The 26182-nt window shown below is 37.8% G+C and overlaps 1 protein-coding gene across 8 annotated transcripts in view; it reads right to left on the reverse strand.

The window, feature by feature from the left end:
• The window catches only part of EML1 (EMAP like 1), an 82849-nt gene that overhangs the window by 37100 nt on the left and 19567 nt on the right, over positions 1 to 26182 (reverse strand). For 3 of the 8 annotated variants that reach the window (XM_064512083.1, XM_064512082.1, XM_064512087.1), the window contains exons 2-6: positions 18604 to 18786; positions 15663 to 15725; positions 13185 to 13317; positions 7721 to 7768; positions 4819 to 4953 (exon numbers count right to left, since the gene is read on the reverse strand). In XM_064512083.1, coding sequence (XP_064368153.1) covers positions 4819 to 4953; positions 7721 to 7768; positions 13185 to 13317; positions 15663 to 15725; positions 18604 to 18786 — 562 coding nt within the window. The remainder of the gene's footprint in view (positions 1 to 4818; positions 4954 to 7720; positions 7769 to 13184; positions 13318 to 15662; positions 15726 to 18603; positions 18787 to 26182) is intronic. The other 5 variants (XM_026111331.2, XM_064512085.1, XM_026111333.2 and 2 more) reach the window with 3 other exon arrangements.

A 26182-nucleotide genomic window follows, 5' to 3' on the forward strand; every position in this document is an offset into this window, starting at 1 on the left:
ACACCAGTTATGAGATAGCCAAGTATCAAAACTCATATCTCAAGCTGGCCTACATAGGCAGTCTCATCTATATAAATAGCGTGATGTGTTGCCATTGCTAACACCAGGATTAACTTTTTTTTAAATGAATGAAGAGTTATAGAAAACCAAAATTTCATGGGATGGAGCAGTAGTCAAAAATGCTTCACTAATAGAGACAAAAAAACCGCCTAGCTCTGAACAGTCCATGATGACTTATTCAAGCTAATGAAGCTAATGTGAAAGGCTGGTTCATGACAGTAATAAAGCACATCACGTGTACTTTCTAATTACGCAAAGCCTAACCACATACACAGCTCGGAGCCCCACAAATCTGAATCACTTTCTGCCTCTCTACCCCTTAAGGCTTACTCTTTCTTACAGTGATGGGGACCTGGGACACCCCAAAGTAGTATGGGAGATTATGGTCACCTCCTCACCCCTTCTTCTTAAAGCTTCTTAAAATACCTTTCTGTAGCATTACGTTTTTGCACACCAGCCTACCAACTGAAGTTAGTAATACCACTCTACATACTTCAAAAACAATTTCATAATTGCTTTTTAGATTCCTGACAGGCATTCTGCTATAAGCTTCATCTAGAGACCAGACGATGCAAAAAATGATAGCGCTGTAGGTAGTTGGTTAAGTAACACCTTCCTCCTTACTCTTCCACGCATACAATTACTTTTAGGGGAACAGCCTTAGCCCCTAGCATACAGAATCATGCTCATTTTTCTTCTGATCCCATGACACTTTTTAAAAGCAATCTGCACAGTGGCACAGCTTCAACAGGAAGTGCGAAGCATGTCCTTTCCCAGCCTACTCCATAGGACGGAGGCACTCTTCAAGGAGGTGAGAGCTGTGGTTTTGAATGCCCTCAGGCCGTGGGTGATATAAATCAGGTCCTCTAATTCCTGGGAAAATTCTCTAACCATACAACTATTGTACCAATAGCAGGACCAACATCACTAGCTCCAGCTAAGGCAATCTAACACATGCTCTCAATTAGTTCCTCGGGATAATGGCATAGTACTTAAGCATTGCATCACTTGTGCTTCGGACGTCCTCCTTGAGTACAAATTACGTGATTTCTGATCAATGGTGTAGCCCAATCCTTTGTGGCCTCGCAGCTGCAAAATCACATTATCATTACACTTCTATTAGAAAAATATGAAAACATTTAAAATGTACTTTTACTACTGTGATTAATTTTAGACTGAAAACAAAGCAAATTTGCAGATGATCATCAGTTAGCTCATAAAGTTTTTATTTCTCAGTTAGTTTGGAAACCATCTTTTCAAGTGTACGTAATCTCTATATAGCTGCTTAAAGTTGCATCTTTTCTTAATTTAAATGAACTACACTAATATGCTCACCTTATTCCTTTAGTAGCTTTGTTACATAAATATAAAATTAATTTCATAAAATTATCTTATGCACGTAGCAGAAACTCAGGGATATCTTGAAAAAAACAGATTTTGCACAGTACTTAGTTTTTGATAGATATAATTTCCATTGAACAACATAAGCAGAATTCATCTTTTGGGGACTTGCTGTTAGTAAATTTTTTGTATAAGATAAAATACATAGAAAAAGGACACTGCAGGATCATCGTATGTTTGCTAAGTATTTATTTAGAAACTACAGTAAATTGGAAATGAAGTAATGAAATTTCACCAGTGGTAGGTGTACTTCCTGCTCCTGTTCCATAAACAAAAGCCTACCCATCTAGTTATAAAAATCTATAATTTTTAATAGAAAGTTTCCCTTAATGAAATGAAAAATGTGTTCTGTTTATATAAGCTTTTTTTTGAATGAATGAGGTCACAGTGTAAGACCTTGTTGCTACAATTTGATATGTACACTAGAATAGGAAGTTAAATATACATGCACAGAAGTAAAAATTCAGTCTTAGCTAAATTCAACAGCTTCAAGAGATCAATACAGGAAACAATAGCTCCTTATTAATGAATTCAGTGAGACAATCCAACTGCATGAAGTTATGCACCAGGGCAACGCTCCATAGAATTTGCAGCTTAAACTAACAGCAAGCTTTTACCTTCTCACCATTCCCCTCACTGGTCAGTTTTCTTGCTTAATTTTGCCTTTTACTTCATTCCTATGAATGATGATATTTGTTTTTTTCCTTTCAACAGTATTCTCTCAGGTGTATTAAGACACACATTCTCCATGCTATAAAAATCTGAAACGTTTAATAAAATAGTTTTGTCTGAATTTACACATGCAGTAAGAGATGTAAGAGTCCTAAGTAATCCAATAAGAGATTGTGTTTCCTTTCAAAAATAACATTTATTTAGCTATTACTTAAGAGTTAATTGATATGGTAAAAAGTTTTTTGCAATTATATTTCAGTCTTGGAGGAAATTTAAAGTTTAGTTCTAAAAACTTGCAAGGAAAAAACAAAACTGCATCTATTCATTACCATTGCAGCATTTTCATCTCTGTTCAAAACATATTGTTTCCAAAAGACAAAAGTTATCTGCTGTTTAAAATTATTGTACAAAAATTTAATTTAAAAAATCATATACTGAGACAAAGTAAAATTTTCAGAAGTGCCAGAACGCCTAGTGTTGCAGAATTCTGCTACTCTATAAAAGCTCATGCATAGTCATAGAAGTACAACACCAAGAAGATTTTCAGCTACATTTTTAGTTTGTGCAAATCTTTAATTATATCTTCCTTTGATAAAATTTTTATAATCTTTTTTCTGATTATACTCTTAATTTTTCCATTATTCCTATAATCTGCTAAGGCTCTCACAAAGTTTCATACTTTGCATAATTACTGTTTTGCTTCATAGCTGAAATCTTAAGCAAGGAAACAAACTACCAAAAATTTATCACCTATACTTAGGCTGTCCATCAGTTCACAACAACCTCACTCACTCCCCACATCTCTCAAGGGAAGCCGCCAAATGGATAACAAGAAAGGGAAACAGGAAGGATTTTTGTGCTATAGCATTGGTTCATGAGCAACTCAATGATCAGGCAATACTATACAGATAGAACAGATGAATTTTGTTGTTATAAGATCCTTCTGTTTCTTACGGTCACAACATCTGCAAGATAGTGAAACAGTATCATCACCTTCACTTTATATATAGGAAACTGGAATATGACAGAGATCAAGTGAAATGACCAAGAGCAAAAGCTGCCTAGAAAATATGGAAGAGAACCATCTCCCAATATAGTGACTTTGCCACAAAAATCAGTCAATGAATCAGTTGTCTGTTCAAGACCATCCTAAGCCTGAAACTGCTGGACAAGACATTTTGTTCTTTATACTGTCAGCAGTACAGGGCAAACAGTACTAGAAAAACAGAGTACCTTTGGGCTAAGGCAGAAATACATATCTCTCCATTCCAGTCCTCTGGATACTACTTGCATTTAAGCCTCTTCTTTCGTTTCTCATTAATCTGACTTAGCCAACAATGGCAGTGGTTTGAAAATATTACCACATTCCCACTTTTTTTTGTTATCTGTCATTTGCCATAAGAATGTTGGGATAATGGCATAAATTCCTATACCTCAGCCACTGCTGCACACACTATCATCTTCAGAAAATAATTTTGGTTTGATGCATGGTGATTTCAAACCATACCTTTTACAGGTCACCTATGTATATTTGAATGATAAAAGTCTTCACAGTGCTGTATATATACTGTTGGCCTCTAAAGCTATTCTGAGAAAAAAAGAAAATCCAAGCTGCTCTCACAGAAAGCAAGACCTATGATCCAGCTAGAAGTCAGTATTTCCTCAGTACACTCTTATTATGTATAGTTGAGTTAGACATTTAGGGCCTCAAAATATATAATTAAAGAAATTGTCAAATAATAGATGTAACTTTTTAATTGTCTAAACATAATTTTGATCTTTTTGCTGTATTCAAAGCATTTGAACAGTAATTGAGTTTGAATATTAAATACCAGACAGTGACCTGCAATGGCTCATAAGCACATCTTTTCTTTTGCCAATTCTGCTGGAAAGTCCAGGTGGCGACACTAGCCTTTTAAATTGACTCCACAAGATTTTCTAGAATTTGCAAGACCTACGTCCAAAGCTACGCTCTGCCCTTTGCACCCAGAAAAATCTCTTTCGGTTTGCCTGCCTTCCTCATTACTTACTTCTCTCCTGACCCAAATCACAAGGGACAAGGTAATAACAGAAAATGTGAAGAGAAAAACAGCTCAGATCCTTCTGAAAATCATGTAATCACCACGTAGTTTGAACACAATAATACTGAAAACAGGGAACAGCTTTAGCTACATTTTTTTTCTTAAACCAATAACTATGTTCGAGATGTATCAGAACATATAACCAATCACAGCACTCCAAAAATCTAACATGAGAAAAATCCAAGAAACAAGAAAAATATTTAAAAATTCCCAAACTACATATAACTATCAGGTAGGCACATCTTTGTTAAAAAAAAAAAAAAAAAACAGAGTAAACCCTGCAACTGCCCTATCAAGAGTATATGCCAGGAGACTAAGGGAAAGCACCAAAGACAATGGAAAAAACACGTTTAAGAATTACAAACTTTTCTGGGCAATTCAAGATTTTCATGTTGTTCATGACATAAAGCAAACAAATTTCATTTAAAATTGAAATTGATTTAAACTGCTTTAAAATACGTTTTTGTCCAACTGGTGTAGCTCAGAAACAACAAAACCAAAAACAACCAAACAAAACACCTTCAGGATTTGCTGAACTACAGAGACTAACTTCATTGTTGGGGCAGTAGATGTAGAAAGGAGGCAGATTTTTAAATAACATTACCTTTCACTGTTCTTTTTCCCACTGGAGGAACTGCTGGTGGAGCCCGTGCGGTTGCGACTCCCCTTGGAGTCCCCATAGCTTTCCCGCCGACCTCCCGGCGACACACGCTCAGCTGAACTGGTTCTCTTAACAGTGCTAATAAAAAAGGGGTCAAGTTGTACAGCAGTACTTGTAAAAGCACATATTTTTATGACAAACATTTTTAACAGATGTATTAAGTGAAACTGACTCTAAAAGTAACTACATCTTTTAAAAGTTCAGTTCTTTGTTTCTTTCTTTATTAAATCACAGCTTGATCTGGTGAAGAGCCTACATAAGAGTTTTGCTGGGTGTCTAGTACAAGAAAGACTCATATACTGCTTTTTTCTTCATCATAAAACAGAAGATGATCTATACCTATCATAAGATAGACTGAAAAATCTACTTTCCAGGTAATAAGACATACTGTTGAGGCAGAATATTCAAAGGTCATGTTTCAAATCTTGGAATACTGCTCCAAACTCCTGGAGTTTTGCATTTTTTTAGTAAGAAGCGAAAGCATGCTACCTGCCACTTCCAACCAGACTATGGAGAATGCCAAAAGTAGGTCAAAGTTTGAGCACTCGCAAGCTAACCTTATCTCTTCATTTGAAATCAGTTATGCTGTGCTTCAAAGCTAGTTTTAACACACCCTCAAGTGAAATTAATGGAGAGCTGGCCTGCAATTTTTCATCAGCTTGTCAAAAATGTACGTTTCCTACTTACACGTACAAATGGACTAGATTCCCCCCATTGCCTGATTGGGGTTTTCCTCAAAGGCTTAAACCTTCCCTTTCCCTCGCACTCCTCACCCCCCTCCTGCAAGGGTACCCATCAGGAAGATGATGTGCGACTTTACGGCTCCCCTTAACCATCCAGCTCCCTCTGATCGGAAAAGGCGAGCCAAAGCCAAGCAGTTTTACCGAGCGGGTAGAGAAGCCTCCCCACCAGGCCAGGCTCGTGCTGTTCTCCCCCTTCCCGAGAACCGAGCGGAAAAGGCCGCTTTTCCGGTAACCTCCCCACAGCTCCCCGTGGCAGCTCCCTCACCCCGGGTCCCACGAGCACCGATGGTCGCTTGGAAGGTCACACCAACACCCACGCAACCCTCCCCAAATCCCAAACGCGACCCCTCCAACCCCAAAACTTCAGTTCTTTCTACACCTGCTCCTTCAAGCCCCAGCCCCATCCCAGCCATTGCTATTGCCATCTCCACCCAGCTCCCCCTGTTCGCCCCCAGCACGACCCGGTTATCCCCAGGCTCATCACCCCAGGCCTCTGCGAGCGCTACGCCGAGCTCTGGGATGCTCCTATCAACCCCCTGCCCCCTACAAACTATCCCTGCCACATTACCTTAGCCAGCTCCTCAGAATTTGTCCTATTTTTGTGCGTAGTGTAAAAAAGAGACAGGCATTGACTCTTCAATCAATGCCTTCAATGCAAATGATCAAGCTGAAATTGAGGATATTGTTTTTGTGGAGAGACTGATGTAAGAGCACAAGCAGGATGCTAAGTTACACACCGGGACAGAAAGAAAGAAGCTCCTGGGAGAAGGGAAGTGGCAGCAAGAAGAATTTAATTCCGTCTTCACTTCAGAAATCAGCGTTTCCTAAACTGGCCTAAGATTCTCCAAGTCATCCCAAAGAACAAACGCATTAAGAAAACTTCTCCAATAAATTAAATACCATACTGTTAATGTTTAAATGTTCCCTGCCTCTCATAACATCATCCAATTTAATATTACTCCAATTAAAGAATAAAGCTCCGATACTGAAAATGTTTATGCCACACAAAATACCTTTTTTAGCCTGAGTCCTTCCACTACATTATACATACCACTGCATAAACATACCGTCTGCATGATTTTGTGGGGTCTAATCGTTATTTTACTTCTTTTCCTTGACCAGGAAAGCGCACATCAAAAATTAATGAAGGAAATCACCAAATCTTTCTAATGTTGGAAAAACTGTAAGTTACAGAAGCGATTTCAATTTAATGTTACTTATGGTTTTATTTTTATAGCTATCAACATTCAAAAGACAAACTAATGGACAAAAACAAATGGGACTGAAGCCTAAAAGTGTAACACTATCTTCTTTTTGAAAAATGAAGTCCCATTTCACAGTGTCAAAACTACTTTTACTGCAATGGAACAAGACCAAAATTTTTTAAAACTCTTTTGGCACATGTCCATTCATGCTTAAACTAATTAGCAATGCCACCTTCTGAAAAATTTTATTTTAAGTGTTCAACAGAAAACACAAAACACGCAGTGATCAGCATTAGCAGGTAGTCTAGAAAAAAGTTTATAGCAACACAGGTGTATTAACTCAATTTTGGCGTGTACGCTTTTTGGTAGGTCCAGGGGAGTAAACACTATTATTTGTATTTGCGGCTACAGTAGATACACTGTAGAAGAGGAATTTAAAGTGAGGAGAGAGTAGAGCACAGAAAATATACACCTAATTTACAGAGTTCTAAGAGTATAAACTGGATTCCAGAAATTGGTTTCCATATTAACTTTATGAGAGGATGGCATTTTCAATTATTTAAAAGACTAACATTTGGTAATGCTATTTTTAGCTTGTTCAAGAAAGCAATGTGGCCTAATGAACTATCCCCATAATAAAAATGATGTTAGCATGAGGAAATTGTGATACCATAACTGGAATTATTATTATTTAAATTTCATAAGACATTAAAGTATATCAATGATGATGAGTTTTAAAAATGTACTTCTGGAAATATTAAAGATCATAATAATTATCACAGTTAGGTTCTACAGTGTTAATGCTACTACTAAACAGTCGCTCGGTACGTGTTGAACCAAAACAGAAAGGAAAAACAACTGAGCTTCAACACTACAAAGCTATTAAGGATCCCTCACCTTAGAGCAGGCTTTTTCAGTTTGCATGCATTGAGAAGATTCACAGACCTGCTTATCCAGATTGAGAGGTGCGTAAACAAAGCAGAATAAAAAGTGAATGCAACAATAAAATGTGGAAACAAGACATTAAAAACAAACTTACATTAAAAGACATATAATTGCATGCATTCAAGATATGAAGTAACGTGCAAGAGTAAACACCGTAGTGTTCATTGACACTCAGTCAGATGTTTGATCATTTCAAACCATACATTTAAGAACATCAATGTATCTTTGAATGACAAAAATCTTAGCAATGCTCTGTATACACTGACCATTTCTAAAGCTACTTGGAAAAGAAAAAATCAAAGAGGCTATCTGAGGAAACAAGACAGATGATCCAGCTAGAAGACAAAAGACTATTAACAAAGCAACAGTAAGCACAAGAAAAGAAATCCTCATATATACATACATATACCACTGCATAGCATGAATGTTTCAGATGGTTGCATTACTGAATTGTGGTGAGCAAATCTGGCCAAAAATTAAAAAACAAACAAACAAAAAAACTTAATTACCAAAATTTTTTGGGGAAAAACAACAGCATCTTAATAAAATGAATTAAAAAATAGTGCACAATGCTCTTAGACAGTAACTGACGATATTAATAATATTTTGAAACTTGCCTAGCACTCTTTCTGACTCTCATTTAATTCAATTAGAATAAATTCAAGAATACTATATGACTTTAATTTCATTATGCCTTTGAGCAAAGTGCACTAATAACTTTAATTGTTGGAGATATAGTAAAGTAGAATAATGGTTTTGCCACTCAGAGTTCAATGGAGAGAGTTTTTAATTTATATCCCTTTTCTTCTAAAACATTATTCTTGCGAGTCAAGTGTTAAATAGAAGGCTTAATTGAAGGTTTGATGCCGAGTTTGTGTGTGTGCCGGTTACAAATCATTGTTGCCCCCAGAACAGAATGCAGAACATTAATTCCAGGAGACTGAACAATCTCCTAGGGGCCGTGTGTTTAGAGCTAGAGTTTAATATGATAAATTCCTGCCCTTCTAAAGTATTTTATTCTCCCTACAAACAAAGCTTCCTATAATGTTCTCTTTGTTCCAGCTTCTTCCTTTTGATCTCCATTCTGAGTTTTGCACTATTGTAATATTTTACAATCTGCTCAAGAAGAAAGAATGACGGATTGTCTTCTTTTGAAAGACAAAGTATAGGCCAGCCTATAGTCTGCAGTAGCATCCCTACTGGGAAAGGTACTGTTTGCCTTCTCCTCCCTTACATTTTTTCCTTTTTCTCTCAACTGCTGGAAACAAAGCTATCCTCAATCAGCCATATAAATCTAGATTTTAATTGGGAACACAAAACATTACTACTGTGTGCTGGACAAATTCCAAACACAAACTTAATGTTAAGCAGCGAACTTCAAGCCACATTACATCTGAAAGGAAGAGTGCAGAGGGAAGGGAAACTTCTGTTCATGATACACAAAGCTCATCCTTTTCTGAATGAGGATTTCAAATAATTATTCTACGCACAAAGCTTGGAATGATAATATGGCAGTATTCAAAGAGCTGGTACCCAAATACTCAGTCTAACTCCTGACTTCTACTGCCTAAAAGTACTAAATATATTAAATTCAAAATCAAATGCTGAGCAAAGGCTTTTTGTTTAAAAAACAGACAAACAAATAATCTTTAAAACACTTTACAAATGCAGGCAATTCTTGATTATCAGCATCAGGTGATTATTCAGTCTATTACTAAACCACATCGGTTCTGCATTCGCCAGCTTGCATCTGGAAGCAGCATAGCTGTGTTCACATGGCACTGCATCATGTGAACACAGTAGCACATGTTGGTGCTGGATCAGAATTTCTGATCCCAGTATCAACAGCATCGCCAGGCTTTCTATCTTGCATTGCATTATTACCGTACACATTTATAATCTAATCGACCTACGGTTTTTATTTGTACTTTTGCTCTATTCAGGCTACTTCGTCCCTTCCTTACCTTGGATAACTGGGCATTGACTATACGAGGTCTGAATACTGATGGGAGTTAGTGCCCTCAATTCTAATTAAAGTCAGAGTCAGCTGAGGTTACTCAGCACTTTGCAAGATCTGGTCCTAATTAATACATTAGCCCTTCTAACAGTCTAGTGCTATCCCATGATGCACACTTTACAGATGGAAAACCAATATGCATGAAGGTTAAGCGATTTGCATAAGGTCATTGAGAGCGTATGTGGTAGAACTTGAATAAAAGCCTGCTAGTTCCACTATTTCAGCCTCAAGCCTTTTTTATTATCTCCAATTTTATATTCCTGCCAGAAGTCATTTCCATTTCAAATATTAAATGGTAAATCAGAAATCAGAAAATGTAGTGAACTCTGAACCACATCTTCTTGGTAATCCAGCAAAGGGGACAAGCAGTATACCAACCTGCAGGTTCAAATGAGTTAACCAACACATTTAAATACAGCTATGGTGTAAAAGGAGATTGTGTGTGTAGACATATCAATAAGCACATATATTTCTAAGCAGTGGAATGTATAGATGCACACTTGATTCCTGTGGAGATTATTTGCATATATTTATATAAATGTGTTGCAAACAGTTTGAATGGACAGACCAATGCCATTTCAATTGACTGTCATACCACTTCCTAACCAAAATTGTGAAAGTGTCAGAGAACAAAGAAATTAGAAGTTATTTGTTTGTAATCTTGCTTTTTTTATCATCACATTGACTAAAACAGTTGGGAGGGATTCCATTGACTTTAATCTTTGTGTTTTTTTGCAAATAAGGTCATAGGTCAGAAGAACAAAAACCTGAAGATGATATTTTCTACTACAGTAATCCTAACAGATACTTGTAATTATCAATAGCAGGACAACGATTTAAAAGAAGAGTCAGGGGAAAAAAATGCATTAAAAAAATTTTTACTTCAATTTGGCACCTCTATGGCATAGGAAAATTGTTAAGAGTTTGTAAATATCTAAGCTGCCATTAAGTTTTAAAACATCTATGAACATTTAATACCATTTAGAGCTGTTATGCCACATTAAAATATTTTGGACTACTAGAATACCTGCATTACAAAGTAGCAAATATTTTGATTTCAGTCTATAGGAAAAGCACTATAAAGACAACTGTTTTAGCAGAAATCAGAACTAAAAAAACAGAACTAAAGAACAGTTATTTAAAACTGCACACCTCCTATAAACAGGTCAACACTAAGTGAAGCTTCTCAGCACAAATAGACAAGCTCTACCACTTAAATGAAACTATTTTATCTTGCTGATGTGTTTCCATTACTGTTATATGCATACATACCTACAGTTCTTGAATGTAAAAAGATCCAATACAAATACGAAGTATGAATGAATATAATGAATTCATATTAACGACTATTCATCATAATGATTTCATATACTTGACTATTTGCAAGTAAGCTATTTGGAACACTTAATGAATGATCTCTGAATACTGAACTGTTTGAATACTGTTCATTTGGAATATGATTTATGATAAATACAAGAAACCCGATCAGTTATTTTAAGATTCATTAGCAAAAGCTACTAAAAGCGGAGAATAACTTACAATAGAAAAATAGATTCTCACAGTAACTCATTGATGAAGTCATTAATAACCCACTTTATTCCTCTCAAAGTATATATATATGGAAGCCAGAGAAAAATACTTTAATATAATTTAATAAAGAAATTTTAAAAAATGAAAATTGTACATCAAATCCAACACACACAGTATTTTAGAGTCTTTGAAGGGAATACTATTTGCTTGTATTTTCACTGCTCATTTAAAGAATGCCTTAAGAAAAGGTTTGCCAGGACTCCACAGCACCTAGATTTATAACTACTTTTTTCGGGACATGAGATAATCCTGCTCTTCCTAACTTTAAGGAAGCCACTCTTAGCATGTGTCCATCTATAACAGCAAAATTGCCCATGCTTACTATTTATTTTCCAACACTGAATATACATTTTTATATTACATATTTAAAGCACCTTCAGTCTAGCCCCTTTACATCAAAGAGAAGGGATGGAGCATGATAAAAGGACTTTAAAATCCATATGTGGTGGAAGACTTGTCTTGTACAGGAACCAAGACAGTCACAAAATGCTCCCTAAGGGCTTTCCCATAAGGGCTGAGGGTATCCAGAAAGGAGGTGGCTGAGGTGGAAGGGAGGCAGCTGGTCACTTTTCTTCAGGGATCCTGAGCTATGATAATGCCTATACGCTGCAGGAAACATCTGATGGGCACCTGAATTATGTCAAGCACTCTCAGAATGGAGAAACCACAACTGTGATCTTAACCTGGATGTGATCCACCCTACTCTGGGGTGGAAAGTCCTGTGCTGAACCTCAGGGAGAGAGTTAACAGAACTGTGCCCTTTGTATACAGGTGAAGGGTGCCAACACTTGTGCTTTCTCTTTTATTTTGTAACTACTGTGTGAAACTCACTGTTTTTTAGTGGTATAAAAAATAATTTGTAAAGAATAAATTTCCATAAAAATTTAGCATATACAAAATAGTTCCCCCTTCTAAACACTAATAATTTTCTTTTTAAATGGCAGGTTTTCTCAGCCACCTTGAGAATTCTGATAACATTATAACCATTTATATGGTATTTACCTTCCTTCTCTTATCTTAAGGGCTGATTCAGCCAAGCCTGCCAAACCTGCAGCTGCAGCGAGCCCCAGCTCATAGGAGCCCAGTACAATTTGTGGGAGGTTGAAACAACTAGAGTGTTTTCCAGTTTTAATCCTGCATGGTATAGCTTCTTTACAGTAACAAAAACTGGAGTCTTCCAGAAAATCAGTCCCCTTCAAAACAGTAAAAACTTATGGCAAGTCCTAAGCCACCATCTCCTGTTTAAGGAGAAATCCTGTTTACAAAACAAGTGTTAGACTTTAGGAGGTTAATACTCTCATCTCCACAACTTGCCTTCCTCAGCACTGACAGCATCATCACTGCAAAAAGCTAAGGATGACACACAACAAAGGAAATGTAAAAGAAAATACACACAATATTTTATTATCTTTTACAGGCAAATAGTATAGCTGATTAGCACCACAACAACTGTCACATGTAACTTGAACTCGCCCCACCCAACCCATTACATTTACAGTTTGCGCAACAACAGAGTAGAAATGCTTTATTCTCTATATGCTAGACTGTATTAACAAGAAAGTAATACAGAAACCAGTAGACCAAGTACTGTGTGTTTTTTCAATATTTACTGAAATAAACTTAATTGTGATTAATTAAACCAAGGAAGTCTAAAATCTCCTAGAACAACTTTCACCTCTCCTTTTCTTTCTGAACTAAATATTTAGAACATTACTTTGAAAGCGAGAAAAACTGCACAGCTAAAAGTTTAATAAAAGAGATATACCATTTTCTCAATTTACAACAATAATGTTTCTAATATATGCGCACCTTTTTGCTGCTGGTGATACAGTTTCCTTCCTGGTTCCTGATGGGGAAGGTAAAGAGCCACTTGGTTTCTTTGGTAACACAGTTCCGTTATTAACAGTAGTCCTTAAAGGCAGTGTTTGTACCAGTGGTCTTGCTGTAAAAGAAGCAGACAACGGAATTACGGTTTTCATGTTTCTTTTTTCCTTTTTTTACATTACAACATTTAAGAATACCTGTGCAGCAAGCCCCTTGTGTTTCACTAGCGCCAAATTCCACTAAAGATGAGGGCTTTGGTGTGTTGGCAAATTATTTTTATCTATAATGATATCAATCAGGTCATCTGCATATTGCTTAAGCACCCACTTCTATAACTTGTTCTGATCTGTAAAGCTCTGTTCTAGCTCAGTGAGCTTACAGGTAAGAGCAAAGACAGCTGCTGTCACCAAAAAACATCCTGCTCCCCTAAAAGACTATCTGTGTATTGCCCATCCGGACAGTGTTCAGAAAAAAGCTAGAAATGAAGGCAGGCAGCCATCCGAGATACTCCTACTCCTTATCTCGCAATGCTCTGGCACATTTACACAAGCAAATAATCTATTCAAAAATCCTTATTCCCCACCTCCACCAAAAATCCCCTTCTCTGAAGGATGAACATGGGCTTATGCTGGGCAAATAGGAATTTTATCGTTTATTCAGAAAAAGCCATTGAAACCAACAAAACAGTGGGGGGACGATCAGCTGACGTTATCTGCCTATGTTCTCCTCATCAAATATTGGGTCAAAAGCCTATATACATATCATACACATAAGGAACATTAGAAATTAGTTGCCAAAAAACAAACAGTGGTTAAAACAGCAAGCAGTGGCTACAAACATGAAAACAGTAGTGAAACATACCATGAAAGCATAGCTATGAACGTGGCTACTGCTCTCTCTATAGCAGGGATGGAAATCAAAGCTTTCTGTATCACTTGAAATTGGACAGAACCTGGTATTACTGGCGTTTTTGGTAAAGATGCCCAAAGTCTCTGGGTTCAGAGAAACAACGCCCAAGAGAAGGCAGAAGCCATAAGTTATTGAAGGCAAGCGAGTTAAAATTTCACTGAAATTCAGGAGGATGTCAGAAATAATACCTATGAAACACACTTTGAAAAAAGACTGATGAGGATAAAAAATTTTAACAAGCTAAACCAAAAAGCTAACAACTGTATATGGTCCTAGATTATATTACGATAACTTCTCACCGTGGCACAGACTGCAAGTTTCAGGACAAAACCTCTTGACACGTGTATCAAAGCAGTTAATTTTGTTAAGCTATACACTTGCCTGTTATGTATTGATTATGTATTTGTTCAGAGGACAGAAAACTAGAAAACAACCCATAAGGATATATTGAAGGAATAAGGCTTATTTGGTTTAAAAGACTGAAAGATGACATGACAGCAAGTCAGCAAAGAAAAAAAGAATAAAATCTGCTCCATGTCCCCTGAGGACTGCAGAGCCTGTGGCTGCAGAAAGGCTTAGACTATAACGCTCTTACCAATGATAGAAAGAGTAGGAGTTCTCCCTGGGAGAACTTTAAGAAGCTTTAAGAAGCTCCCTGGAACTTCCTGGAAGCTTTAAGAAAAGGCTAAACAAGACTTCAATGAACTCTTGAAGTGCCTTCTAGCCCTGGTTTCCATGATCTGTTTTAGCAGACTAACACTGTCTTTAGAGCTTATGCATGAAGCCAAAACACCTAAAACTTATCGTACTTCTCATGCCTTTTTTAAGCGATTCAGATACCATGACTATATTTGCTCCTAAAGTATTCATTCTTCCAAGTTAAATTCTTTCTGCAGTTTCACGCTGAATGCCCTAATTGCTGCAGTGCCATGATTAAGCTGTATGTATGAACGCCAATACTGTTGTCTATTACAGACAGCTACAGCTGAGCAGTTGGTAGACTTGCTCCCTGATGTGATTTCTGTATCTCACAAAACTTTCATGAGGCTCTGACATCATGAAATAAAATAATAATTAAAGGTAATAACAACAACAACAATAATAAAATAAAGTTAATAAGTGATTAAAATATTTTTTGATCTCTATAATTAGATAAAAAATAAATCAGTACTAAACTGCAGCTGGAGGAAACCAGTTAGAGCTTGTTTACTCTCCTACCATTATCAAAGCAGAAGCAGCAACAGCCAGTAATCAACCCTGTAACTTTTATCAGTCAGCAGAGGGTCGCTTCGAACCCAATGCCGGTGCAAGAGCCCTGCTTTTGGAGCTGAAAATTTTAAGATCCAACCCCACAATCCGATGGTGCAGAAAGCAACAACACGAAACCATTCCACGGTACACGGAAAAACTGTAAGTTATTCAATTAAAGTCAGACAACTCCCAACATGTCGTTACTGTTAGAAGCAGTGGATGTCAGTAACTCAAACGCATTCAGATTATTGCTTTGTCAGTAACGTTTATTTTGCAAGGGTTTTTTTTGCTTCAAGGTCTTACCTGTGGTAGCAGTACTGACATGTTTATCAGTCTCAGCAGCAGCTTTTTTAATCATACTCTGATCTATGAATTAATAGGGCTGTTAAGTTTACAAACCAACCAATAATTGCAACAGGAAAGAAGAACAAACAAGAGTAAAACAAAGGCAGGAAGCCATACTGAACTCCACAAAGTAGCTGAATTAAATATAAAAAGCACCCCTAGCGAAGGAGACGAGAAAAGCAGCAGTTTCCACGAGCTGTGCTGCTCTGAAGCCGCCCAGCTGAGCTCTAGAACAGGACCCCACAAGTCTGAAAACAAGCTCAGGCCTAGCTCCAGTAGATGTTTGTGAACCTTAAACTTGACTAGTTTTAAATACTTAGTACTCAGAAAATGGAGTCTTTTGTCCCATTAAGTTTCTTGTTCCAGACATTAAACAGCACAGCTAGGATCCTGTTTTTTCAAAGGCAGGACCCCCTGCACGCGCACACACTTTTAACCCCAAAAGAAACAACATACAACACGCTTCGAAGACAATTTTGCATGGGCCAGGTTTTTGTGACGCTCTGGGAGACCCCATTCCACTTTTTAAGACGATTAACATGGAACTGCCCATGAAACAACCAAGGGATAGGAAACTGCTCGAGCGCTGCTCAGCCCAAGCGAGGACGCTGGAAGCCCCCGTGCCGGTTCTGCCGGCGTCCAAGCGAGCCCCTCTCCCGGCGGGCACCGCCAGGAGCCATCGCGGCGCTACGCCAAGGGCAGCACTGAAACGGAGCTTAGTCCTACGGGCTAGCTAAGAACTAGCAGGCAGCTGGCTTGAAAGTAGTTGTGCCCACAATAAGAAAAATAGGCTATCATCTGAAATGTACCATCTTTGACAAAATTTGCCTAAAGAAACAAATGACCTGGATACTTCAAATTCCATTTCACATGTCATAGAACATGTTTAATAAAGTGAACAAGGGTGACCCAACACTAATGATACAAGTGAAATAATGAATTTAAGTTATTACATAAATATTTAGAGTAGCAGCTATTCCCATAAATGCATTGTATTTAGTTAGCATTGATCAGGACTCATTCCAGCAGTTTGCAGTGGATGAGCAATGGACATTATTTGCTGTCTTCCATTTGCATTATCACAGTAATATTTCTTACACTGTAATTTCACACACACAATAAGGGGTATCTACACCACACACACACACACAAAAAAACACACACCCATGCCCTCCCCCTTTAGAAGAAGGCAGAAGCACAGGCTTATAACATTTTTTTTTTTTAAAGTACATTGAACCACAGCCTTAAAGATCCATCACAATGAAGAAAGCATCTCCCGAGTTAGGATCCAACTCTTCACAGAGTCCATGAAAATTTGACTCTGTATTTGGCTAAGTAAAGCTGGCAGACAAGAACAACAATTTGGTTACAATTGCATAATAATTATTAGACTTTATTTCCTCCATGCATCAGATAATATTTATTTTACAGGCAACATAAGGCCTCTTAATCTCTTGTGTACAATGTGTACATTCACATTTGGTGGAACATTTTATCACAGTGAAGCCTATCTTCAGTAACATTTAACTTATCTGATATTTTAAATATCTTTTGCAATCAAACAGGCAAGGACAAGATGAGAATATAACAAGGGGAGAGCGTGGGAAAACAAGACCACAGACATTCACTGTATCTTCTATCCAACAACTAACATGATATAAAATCAACCAATCTGACTGGATAAATCTGTCCTTCTGTTTCTCCTCTCCCCATTTCCAGAAGCAAAATATTAAAACAAACAGAGTAACAATTCAGCAAATTAATTAAGTAGTTGCTTACCTAATCTATTAAATCAATGCCTAAAAATAAATGTGGCACAAAGTCACAAACATATAACCCACCTGAAAAGAAGTCCTAATTTCCAGCTTTGAGAAAATTATGAATCCATAATTACATATAATCTTTCCAAAATAAATTAAAAATTTAATCTTAATTAATATCTATCAGGTCTCCAAAAGAAACACATTCCATAATTTAGACATTAAAGAGCCTATAAACTCAACCATACTTTCCTTCCACATCTAGCTTGCCATAACTTCTACTTCTGAGACTCCCCCAAAATAATTCATGCCTTTCTGCTAAGGTGCAAATAGATAGTTTACCATGCTTTTACAGCACCACGTACTACATGAAATCACATCAGCTGGATTTCAATAAACCTTTGCTACTGTGAAGTGCTTGATATCCAACTCAAACTTTTCTGATCTGCATACAAATAAACACATTCCTGTGGAACAGGAACCGAGATTGCACTCCGCAGCATGTGTATACAACAACACCTGTTGTAGAGTGGCAACATCTGTCACATCTGCCACCTAGCTGGCTCTGCGATCTGCTGTGGTATAGCTAAGCCAGGCACACAACCAGGGCTGCACCCTTCTTGAGTATCTGAGTGGCTGGTGTTGCATCATCTCTTGGGACACATCCTCTTGAGCTGGCTCAGAGCTCTCTCTTCAGACAGCGCAGGCATACCCAAAGACACTTAAGCCATTTTTACTTAAATTAAACTTAAATTTTGCCTAAATTTAAACTTTAATTAATGTTTTCAATCCAAAAGCTCTTAGAGTTTTCACCCACAGAAAATGATAGGTTCCTCAAAGCATTTATACACTGATTTTGATCCAAAGTCGGGAAATGGTAGTCATGGTTAAATGCAGAAAGGGGCTTAAGCACTAGAATATGTAAATGCTTCACTGGGTCATTGGAACTTTGGAGGGTTCACAGGTTAAATTAATTGGATTTTTATACGTTTTCTTTAACAGGTTAAATTTAAAATTTTATTTTTGAGTATTATTTGATGATTCTGAGCATTTCAAAGCTATAAACAATGACCTACTTTGATATATAAAATGGTCATTGAAATGCAATAGCTAATTTTACATATATCTGAAATGCAAACCTTTGGTAGGTCCTTTCTTGTTTTGCATGGCCTGTTGTTCCTCTGTAATATTCAAGCGTCGAACCACATCAGCAAGGGCAGATTTAAGCAGCTGGATGTCATCTTCCTGCATCTGGACACGCTGCTCCAGAGAAGCAATGCGATCTGTTACCTCCATACTGCTTGCAGCAGAGGCACTGTCATCTAGGTAAAACAGCAAAAAAATACATTATTGATAATGTATAATCATAAAGAAATACCTTATATAAATGATTGTAGGTAAAAAGGTTTTTTTTACACCTGATAACCTCTAAAAGAAGAAAGTTTAAGTGAGCAAAGAGAAGAGAGATTGGGGAAAAAAAAGAGAGAGCGAAAGTAAAATGTGAAAATGAGGATGTTGGCTCCAGGACTGCTTCCTGTTAATCAAACCCCACCGCCAGTTATCCTTGTGTATCAAACTGGAGCGATCAAGTCATCACGATTCAATCATCTGCTCTTTCTCTATAGCTGAATGATTGCCAGTACCAGAACATAAAGAGCTATACTTTCTGATATTCTACATACCCTTCTAGATTTTTTCTCATATATGTGACAGAACGCAAATATTAAAGATATATCAGCAAACAGATAGGTCTAAATTTTTTCAAGCAGTGCCCACAAACTGGAGCAAAGATCTTAACACAATCTGGTAAACCCTAATGTATATGAGTAACTTTCTATGTGAACACTCCCTCTGACTGAAATAGAAAAATTAAATGCATTCAGAATTACATATCAGAATTACTTGAAAATTGCACCCTTGGCCTGCAAAGTTTGAGAGGGTCATTACCTTGTACACAATTTGCCAGTTATTTAGAAACGGCCCACAGAAGATTAAAGTCGGCAACTCACTGATGGGGACTACGCATTCTTTTCATCTAAAACTAGCAATAAGAATATTTTTCCTAAATGGGTACTTTTGTTCCACTCCATTTCCTATCGAATAGAAACATCATAATTTTTTACAATATTATGTTAGGGAAAAAAAGGAATAAAAGAGGACAAAAACAATGCCAAAGATGTCAAAGTTAATATCTATAAGGAAGAAAAAAAGACTTACAGTTTTTAAAGAGAATTGTAAAGTTTTATTTAACTAGCTAGATTTGAAATCTAACAAAAAGTTGGGTATTAACATTTTAAGTAAAGATAGCCTAATGATGACCGGATTTTAGCTTTCATCTGAAGAATTAATAAATTACACTTTACAAAAATGGATACTTGGCTAATAACCATGATCATACTTTACTCCTCTCTCATTCCTACAGTGAGTCCATTGCACACGTTTCTTCTGACTGTTAAAGCCAGTCTCTCTTTTCAAAGAAGCTAGTGTTTGTTTTCATTTCTTGTGTACATAATTCCCTTCCATTGCACACCACTGTTTTCCACTTCATATGCATGAGGATTTAAAATGAAAGTTAAATGGATTGTGCATAACAACTAGCGCTGGATTTTTAAACAAAGTGCTTCAACAAGAAAATAACAGTTTCAGCATCTGAATGCATTTAAAAGCATGTCCAAAAATGTTTACAATATCCAAATTTTTAATTAGAAAGGTCAGTGGGAAAATTTGCTTTTTTTTAAAGAAAAAAACAACGTTATTTGTCTCCAATCCACCCAAACACAAGTTGTTTCCAAAATCTGTTCATGAGCTACTTTTGGCTTCCTTAGCCCTCACACCCCCAATGACTATGTGCTATTACCAAATGCTGAATTAGAAAAAACTCAAACGCAGAGATGATAGCAATGCTGACAGTCCCCAACCAGTCGCAGACTAATACGGTTTAAGTGACTCGTTAATTCTGTTATGGGGTTTTCAGAGCATATTTAAAACATCAACACGAGGCTATTAAAGTTTTTATGCTGAACATAGCGGTAACATAACTACCCAGTTCTGACAAACTAAACCAGAATCCGAGTCCCTAAAAACGCTGAATAAGTTTCCCCATGGATCTCAGGGCTTCCCAAACTTTGGCACAGTCGCAATCCTGTTCAGCCACAGAAATCTGTCCTGCAGCTGTTACAGGTAATTAATCCCCCAAAATAAGATTAGCAGACATGCTGGCAGCAGGATGAGCTGCCTGTCCAACTTAACCTTTCCTCCGGCAGACAAAAGGCCCACGCTGCTCTAATGACTTTACACTTTAACTCAGCTGGAAGTAACAGGGATTAGCATACCGGACAATAGGCAGCCGCATCAAAAGTGCCACTAGACCAACGCAAGCCAAATTCAACCGTCGACCATTGTGCCAAATTCAATATGGCATGGCACCATCTCCTTCAGAAAGGGGGCAACAAAAAAATTACCAGCTCCCAAGGTCGGGCACAGAACAAAACCCAAGGGGGGGAAAAAAAAAGAAATCAGTTGGTGTTAAAATGAGCTACCCCCTGTTACAAAAGAAAACACCCTCACTAAAGTATCGATTTCACCTACTTTTCAGGGTAAAGAGGCCTGAATTTTTCTCAATCTTCAGGTAGTAAATCAGTGGCTCTGGTTTATTCACAGTCCCTCAGGCAATTGCTGCTCCCGATTGGCATCGGGCCGCTGGGCTCGCGGCACCGTCCGCAGCCACCACCCACTCTGCCGCTTCCGTGTGAAGGTAGCTCCCGTTCTTGCTGCAGCTTACAACTTGCTTTCTTACAGCTATTTCTATTTTATTTTATAGCTGTTGTCTTGCTGCATGCAGCTCCCTTCCAAGCATGCAGAAGAGAAGAAAGTTTCTACCAGCTTTCAGTAGGATTCAGTAAGTGGAAGATGAAAAGTTCTCGCAGCCAGGATGATTAGACCAGAATATGTTAAGCAATAAAGTTACAACTTAAACATACACAAATCAGCAAAGTGGTACGTTAACAAAAAAGAAAAAAAAAATAATAAAAACTAACCAGACAAACAAAAAAATTAGTCATAACAGACTTTATCTAGTCTGCCCACAAGACAAAAAGCTGTATTGTTAGTCTAAACTGGGATTTGCTTCTGCAGGGTAACGGTCATCTTCACAGCAAAGAAGAAAATTTGTAAAGAAATCTTTAATAAACATTTGTAAGAAGATTTAGACCTGGAGTAGACCCATCTTCTTATTATTGTTCCCAGGCCAATATTAAATGTAAAGTGTCTAAACATTTTATAGCATAGAGTTATGTGTTTTCTCATAGATATATAACACCTTCTCAAGTAACCCGCTGAAGCCAGCTGTGACAGCAGCAGGGCAGGCACTGAGCAAGGCGGCTGCGGACTATCAAGAGGCAAAGAAGTGCCTTGGCTTCAGAGGGCTGGGTTTGGGGCTAAATTTTGGCTCATATCGTCCATGGACTTACTCTCATGGTAGCCGGATTACAAGTGTGTTTTGATTTTACAGTTCAAGTTACAGTAAGTTGGAGAAAAGCTCTTTATAGTAGCAACGTAAAGACCTCAAATGGCTTCACGCAAATCCAAAGAAACACAAAGCGCCCTTTTAAAAGAAATCCAAGTGGTTAGAAATGCACAGTAATACCACACAAACTTAACCACACAGCTTTACAGTACAATAAGAGCATCACTACGTCAATACTTGTTACTTTTTGTGTCCCTAGAGTCAATAATGTTAACAATTTTTAACAGTGTCAATATATTTAGATTGGTGACATCTTTACAATCTAGCGGTCATGAAAACCACAGCTGCTTACTGTCTTGAATGGTATATGGAGGAGACTATAGATCCTGACAATTTGCTTTGAGGTGTTATCTACTCAGCAGTCACTACTACCAGTTTTGCCCATGGACAGATAGGACAGACCTCGTATCACCTACCCCAACAGCATCTGCGTGAGAATTTGGCATTGCCTCTTTTCTAATCAGTAGGAAGGAAAGATACTTTTAAAACGAAATTTATGCTACTTGCTTTCAGAAATCTGAAATGAATCACATTCTGCAAGCGTTCATTTCTTTCCATGGAGTATCACGAACGTCTAAATCACTATCTTGAACATAAACATCTACATCCAATGAGATAAACACCACCTACAACGTCCAAATTTATATACAGGGAGGAAGTTCCAGTCGAGATGCCTGTTTTTTCATCACAATACACACTGGTGGCAAAGCTTGGGAAGAACAGTCATTTCTCATCTAACGCTTCACTGAGATCCTGCAGGTTTCAAAGAGACAACAGCAAAAAAGGGCATGTTCTTCATGCCTCTCTTTAAATTTTCCAACCAGCTAATCCATGATCTCATGGATTGGAAAGATTTCCTGTGGCAAACTAGAAGACAATACTGAGTCAGATGATTAATCTGCTTCCAGAGCGTCTTCCAGTTTTTCAGCATCTTATTACTTGAACTTAGCCAAATGTGAAGAAACATCTGAAAAAGAGCCAAGAAGAGGATGTGTATGCTGTTTACAAGCAAGTATGATATAAATATTATTTTATTGTGTGTAGGATAAAGGAAAATAACATACATTATCAGTTAGAGGGCACATTAGAATACATACTACTGTCTGTGTTTTTTACCTGCTGGAAAACCTAAATCTAAACTGTAAAATTAATGATTTGGAAAATAAAGGAGCTCTCAGAATAAAGCAAACTAAAAGGAAACTATCTGCATTTATTTTTGCATTGCCAAATGCCTATAAATTTTGAAGATGAGTAAGCAGTATAAATATTGCTCACTCACTTTACATATGCTATTAAAATGAAAATTAAAAGAGTTTTAAAAATGGCATTTCCCCTCCCCCTCCCCCAGAATTACTTCATTAAACAAACTCTGGTGCTTATTTAACACATTTCACCTTTGCCCTATGCAGACATTAATTCTGAGCCTATCTTGTCCAGCTCAGACCATGACAGCTGATTAAGTAGTGGAAACATTATGTACTGATTCTGGAAAGACTGGCAAGCAAACCTGAGTTTACTCAATCTGCATTGCTTCTTTGGGGTAACAATTAATAGGATTGAAGTGTACATGAAATACTTCCAAAACTTTTCAGAATATATTCTGTGCATACTAAGTCTGTAAAGTAGCTAGCGCAATGGAGATGTGGTCGCTGGACACTATTACAACAGTGATTAAAAGCACCATCCTGCAGTCCTCGTCAGAGCTGTCTTTGAATGTGGATACTCTCCAGGATATCAGAGAAGAAAACCGGAGCCCTTTGGGGATGGCAAATTCCAACAGTGTCTTTGGCAAAAATTAAAGATCATTCAAATGATGGAAAACATGGCAAAGGGTGGTAGCAAAAATGCAGCATCATCTGCACACAGAGATGCCTTTCTTGCAGCACGGTGTTGTAGGCTATGCCAAAAGGCCTGAATTGAGCTCAGCTGGAAGTAATACTTTCCATCACCGAGAGATATCAATAAGCGCATCACTTTCTGCATTTTTGTTGAAATTAATGGACATAAGTATTTACGTTCCTTGGAAATCGCTATTAATTCAGCACCACTACCAGAGCCTTATGAAACATGCACACGGACAGAAAGGAACGCTCCACCCCGACACGCAGCCAACAATGTGTCAGAACAGCATCGCAGCTGAAAAAGCCCATAACACCACAAGGCAGAAAGTTGAGAATACCATTTATTAAAACGAAAAGCAAAATCCTACAGCTGTGTTTAGACAGGGAGAACAACAGGCTGAATTTGACCCAGTAACTACTAGCATACAGGTGAGAATACGAAAGATCCCACATTTTGCCTTTCCACATTTTTCCCATCTGTACGGGCCTATGGTTTTCAGCGATTCGCTCAATGCTGCAAGCCGGTCAGGCACTGCACATGTCACTTGGCACACACTGGGCAACCTCTCTTCTCCTGCCCCCATCCTCGTGGAGATGGCATGCAACTAATTGAGTCATTGAACTGTTTGCTGCAGGCTCCCTGGGAGTCACGCTAGCACTAGCTTTCAAACAATCTCTCTGTTTCACCTCTCCCAGCGCCATCTGTTTAGCTGAAAACCAGTGCAGAAAGAACCCCTATACAGCAGGCATCTCCTACTTCTTTAAATCCCATCCTCCCTTTTTGGGTCATTTAATGTGTCTCCGAGTCCAAGGCACAAAAGTCAGCCATAAAACCTATTTGACAGATATAGCCCGAGTCTGAATTGACATTAAGAAAGTGCTAAAAAGGAGAATTTGGAGGAAAGACAACCACCAAACCCGCAGTTTAAAACATAAACCATCTCACAAAATGAACATGAGCAATTTGCCGTGGTGCCCAAACAGTGGAGCGCAGCCACGACACAGTTGCCAGGCTTAGATGCAAAATCGGGGAAGTACCAAGTACTCGACTTGTGGCTGTTTTTATGGCATAATGTCAGCAGTCATTTGCAGACCAAAAGACTCTCTGTGCAAGAGAACAATGGGAAAATAAAACAGCAGTTTGGTTTCCTTTGACAACACACAGCCAAGCTCCTTTGTTTAAAAGATTAGTGTCGACAGTACTGCACAGACTAACTATTCTATCTTTCCCCCATCCACTTTTCTAATGCAAAACATTATACCATACCTGAAAAACCCTAGCTTTTCAGGCTTGTCTCCAGGAGACACTGACAGCACATATGTGCAACAGCTTATCATAAAGCCTGGTGTATACTGGTCTAGTGTGCTAGACCCTGATTTGACCAGATTAGCGCTTTCCACTGTGAAAAGCAAGTGGATTTAAAGCCCAATGTTAGCCTATTTAATCTTGTTATTTTGGGTGGTTAGCAAAAAAATACACAAAAATCCTTAACTACAGTTTATATCGAAGCTGCTTTGCTCTTAATGAAGTTTCAGAGAGCAAAACTGGTTGCCAGCTGCATGCTAAGGAATGGGCTTTACAAAGCCAAATCCTCTAATTGCAGTTTGTTGTCAAAATGTGTAATTGGATAAAAGTGCATGCATCGTATATCTTTTTTGATCTGCAAAGCTCTGATTGTGAGGATCAAGAAATCGTATCTCCTCTTTAAACCTGATAGCCATAAGAACAATGTCACACCTGTCTATGAGTTTATATATGTATATATCCATACAATCTCTGAACAGGTAGGACAACTTTTCAGTTCAATCCCTATTCTAATGCATATACTTAAGAACGATTAGCACTGCAAGGAAATGCCCTAGTTCCGTACAATCAGGTGCATCTCACAGCAAGTAATCTGAACAGACCAGATTAGTTTTTCCATGTCCTCAAAAGGTAGGTATGTGTGGGAGGGAATAAGATGGCACTGTCCCACACATCTGCTTAATGCCCTCCTCCGAACTGCACCAGGAGCCCCAGAGGCAGGCGATCCAGAAGAGCCCACAGTAACATGAACGTAAATCATCATCATGCGAGAAGAGACTTCTTCTAAAAAATTTTTCTAATCCAAATATTTGTTCATCTACTATATAAGGACTGCAGATGGTTATATTTGTGAACAGTATTTTTCTCTTGTCTAATACAGCTAGCTATTGTAGTTCCAGTATTTATAAAAGTATATTATTGTATTCCACAACATTCACTGAGGAATAACTTGTCCTTTTAGAGCTTGACCACTTGAAAGTTTTAAAAAAAGGAACGTAACTTCCTAAAATTAGAAGCAGAATTTGAAAGAAAGGCAATCCACAGCA

The sequence above is a fragment of the Dromaius novaehollandiae genome, chromosome 5 (assembly GCF_036370855.1).
Source record: "Dromaius novaehollandiae isolate bDroNov1 chromosome 5, bDroNov1.hap1, whole genome shotgun sequence".
NCBI lineage: Eukaryota > Metazoa > Chordata > Aves > Casuariiformes > Dromaiidae > Dromaius > Dromaius novaehollandiae.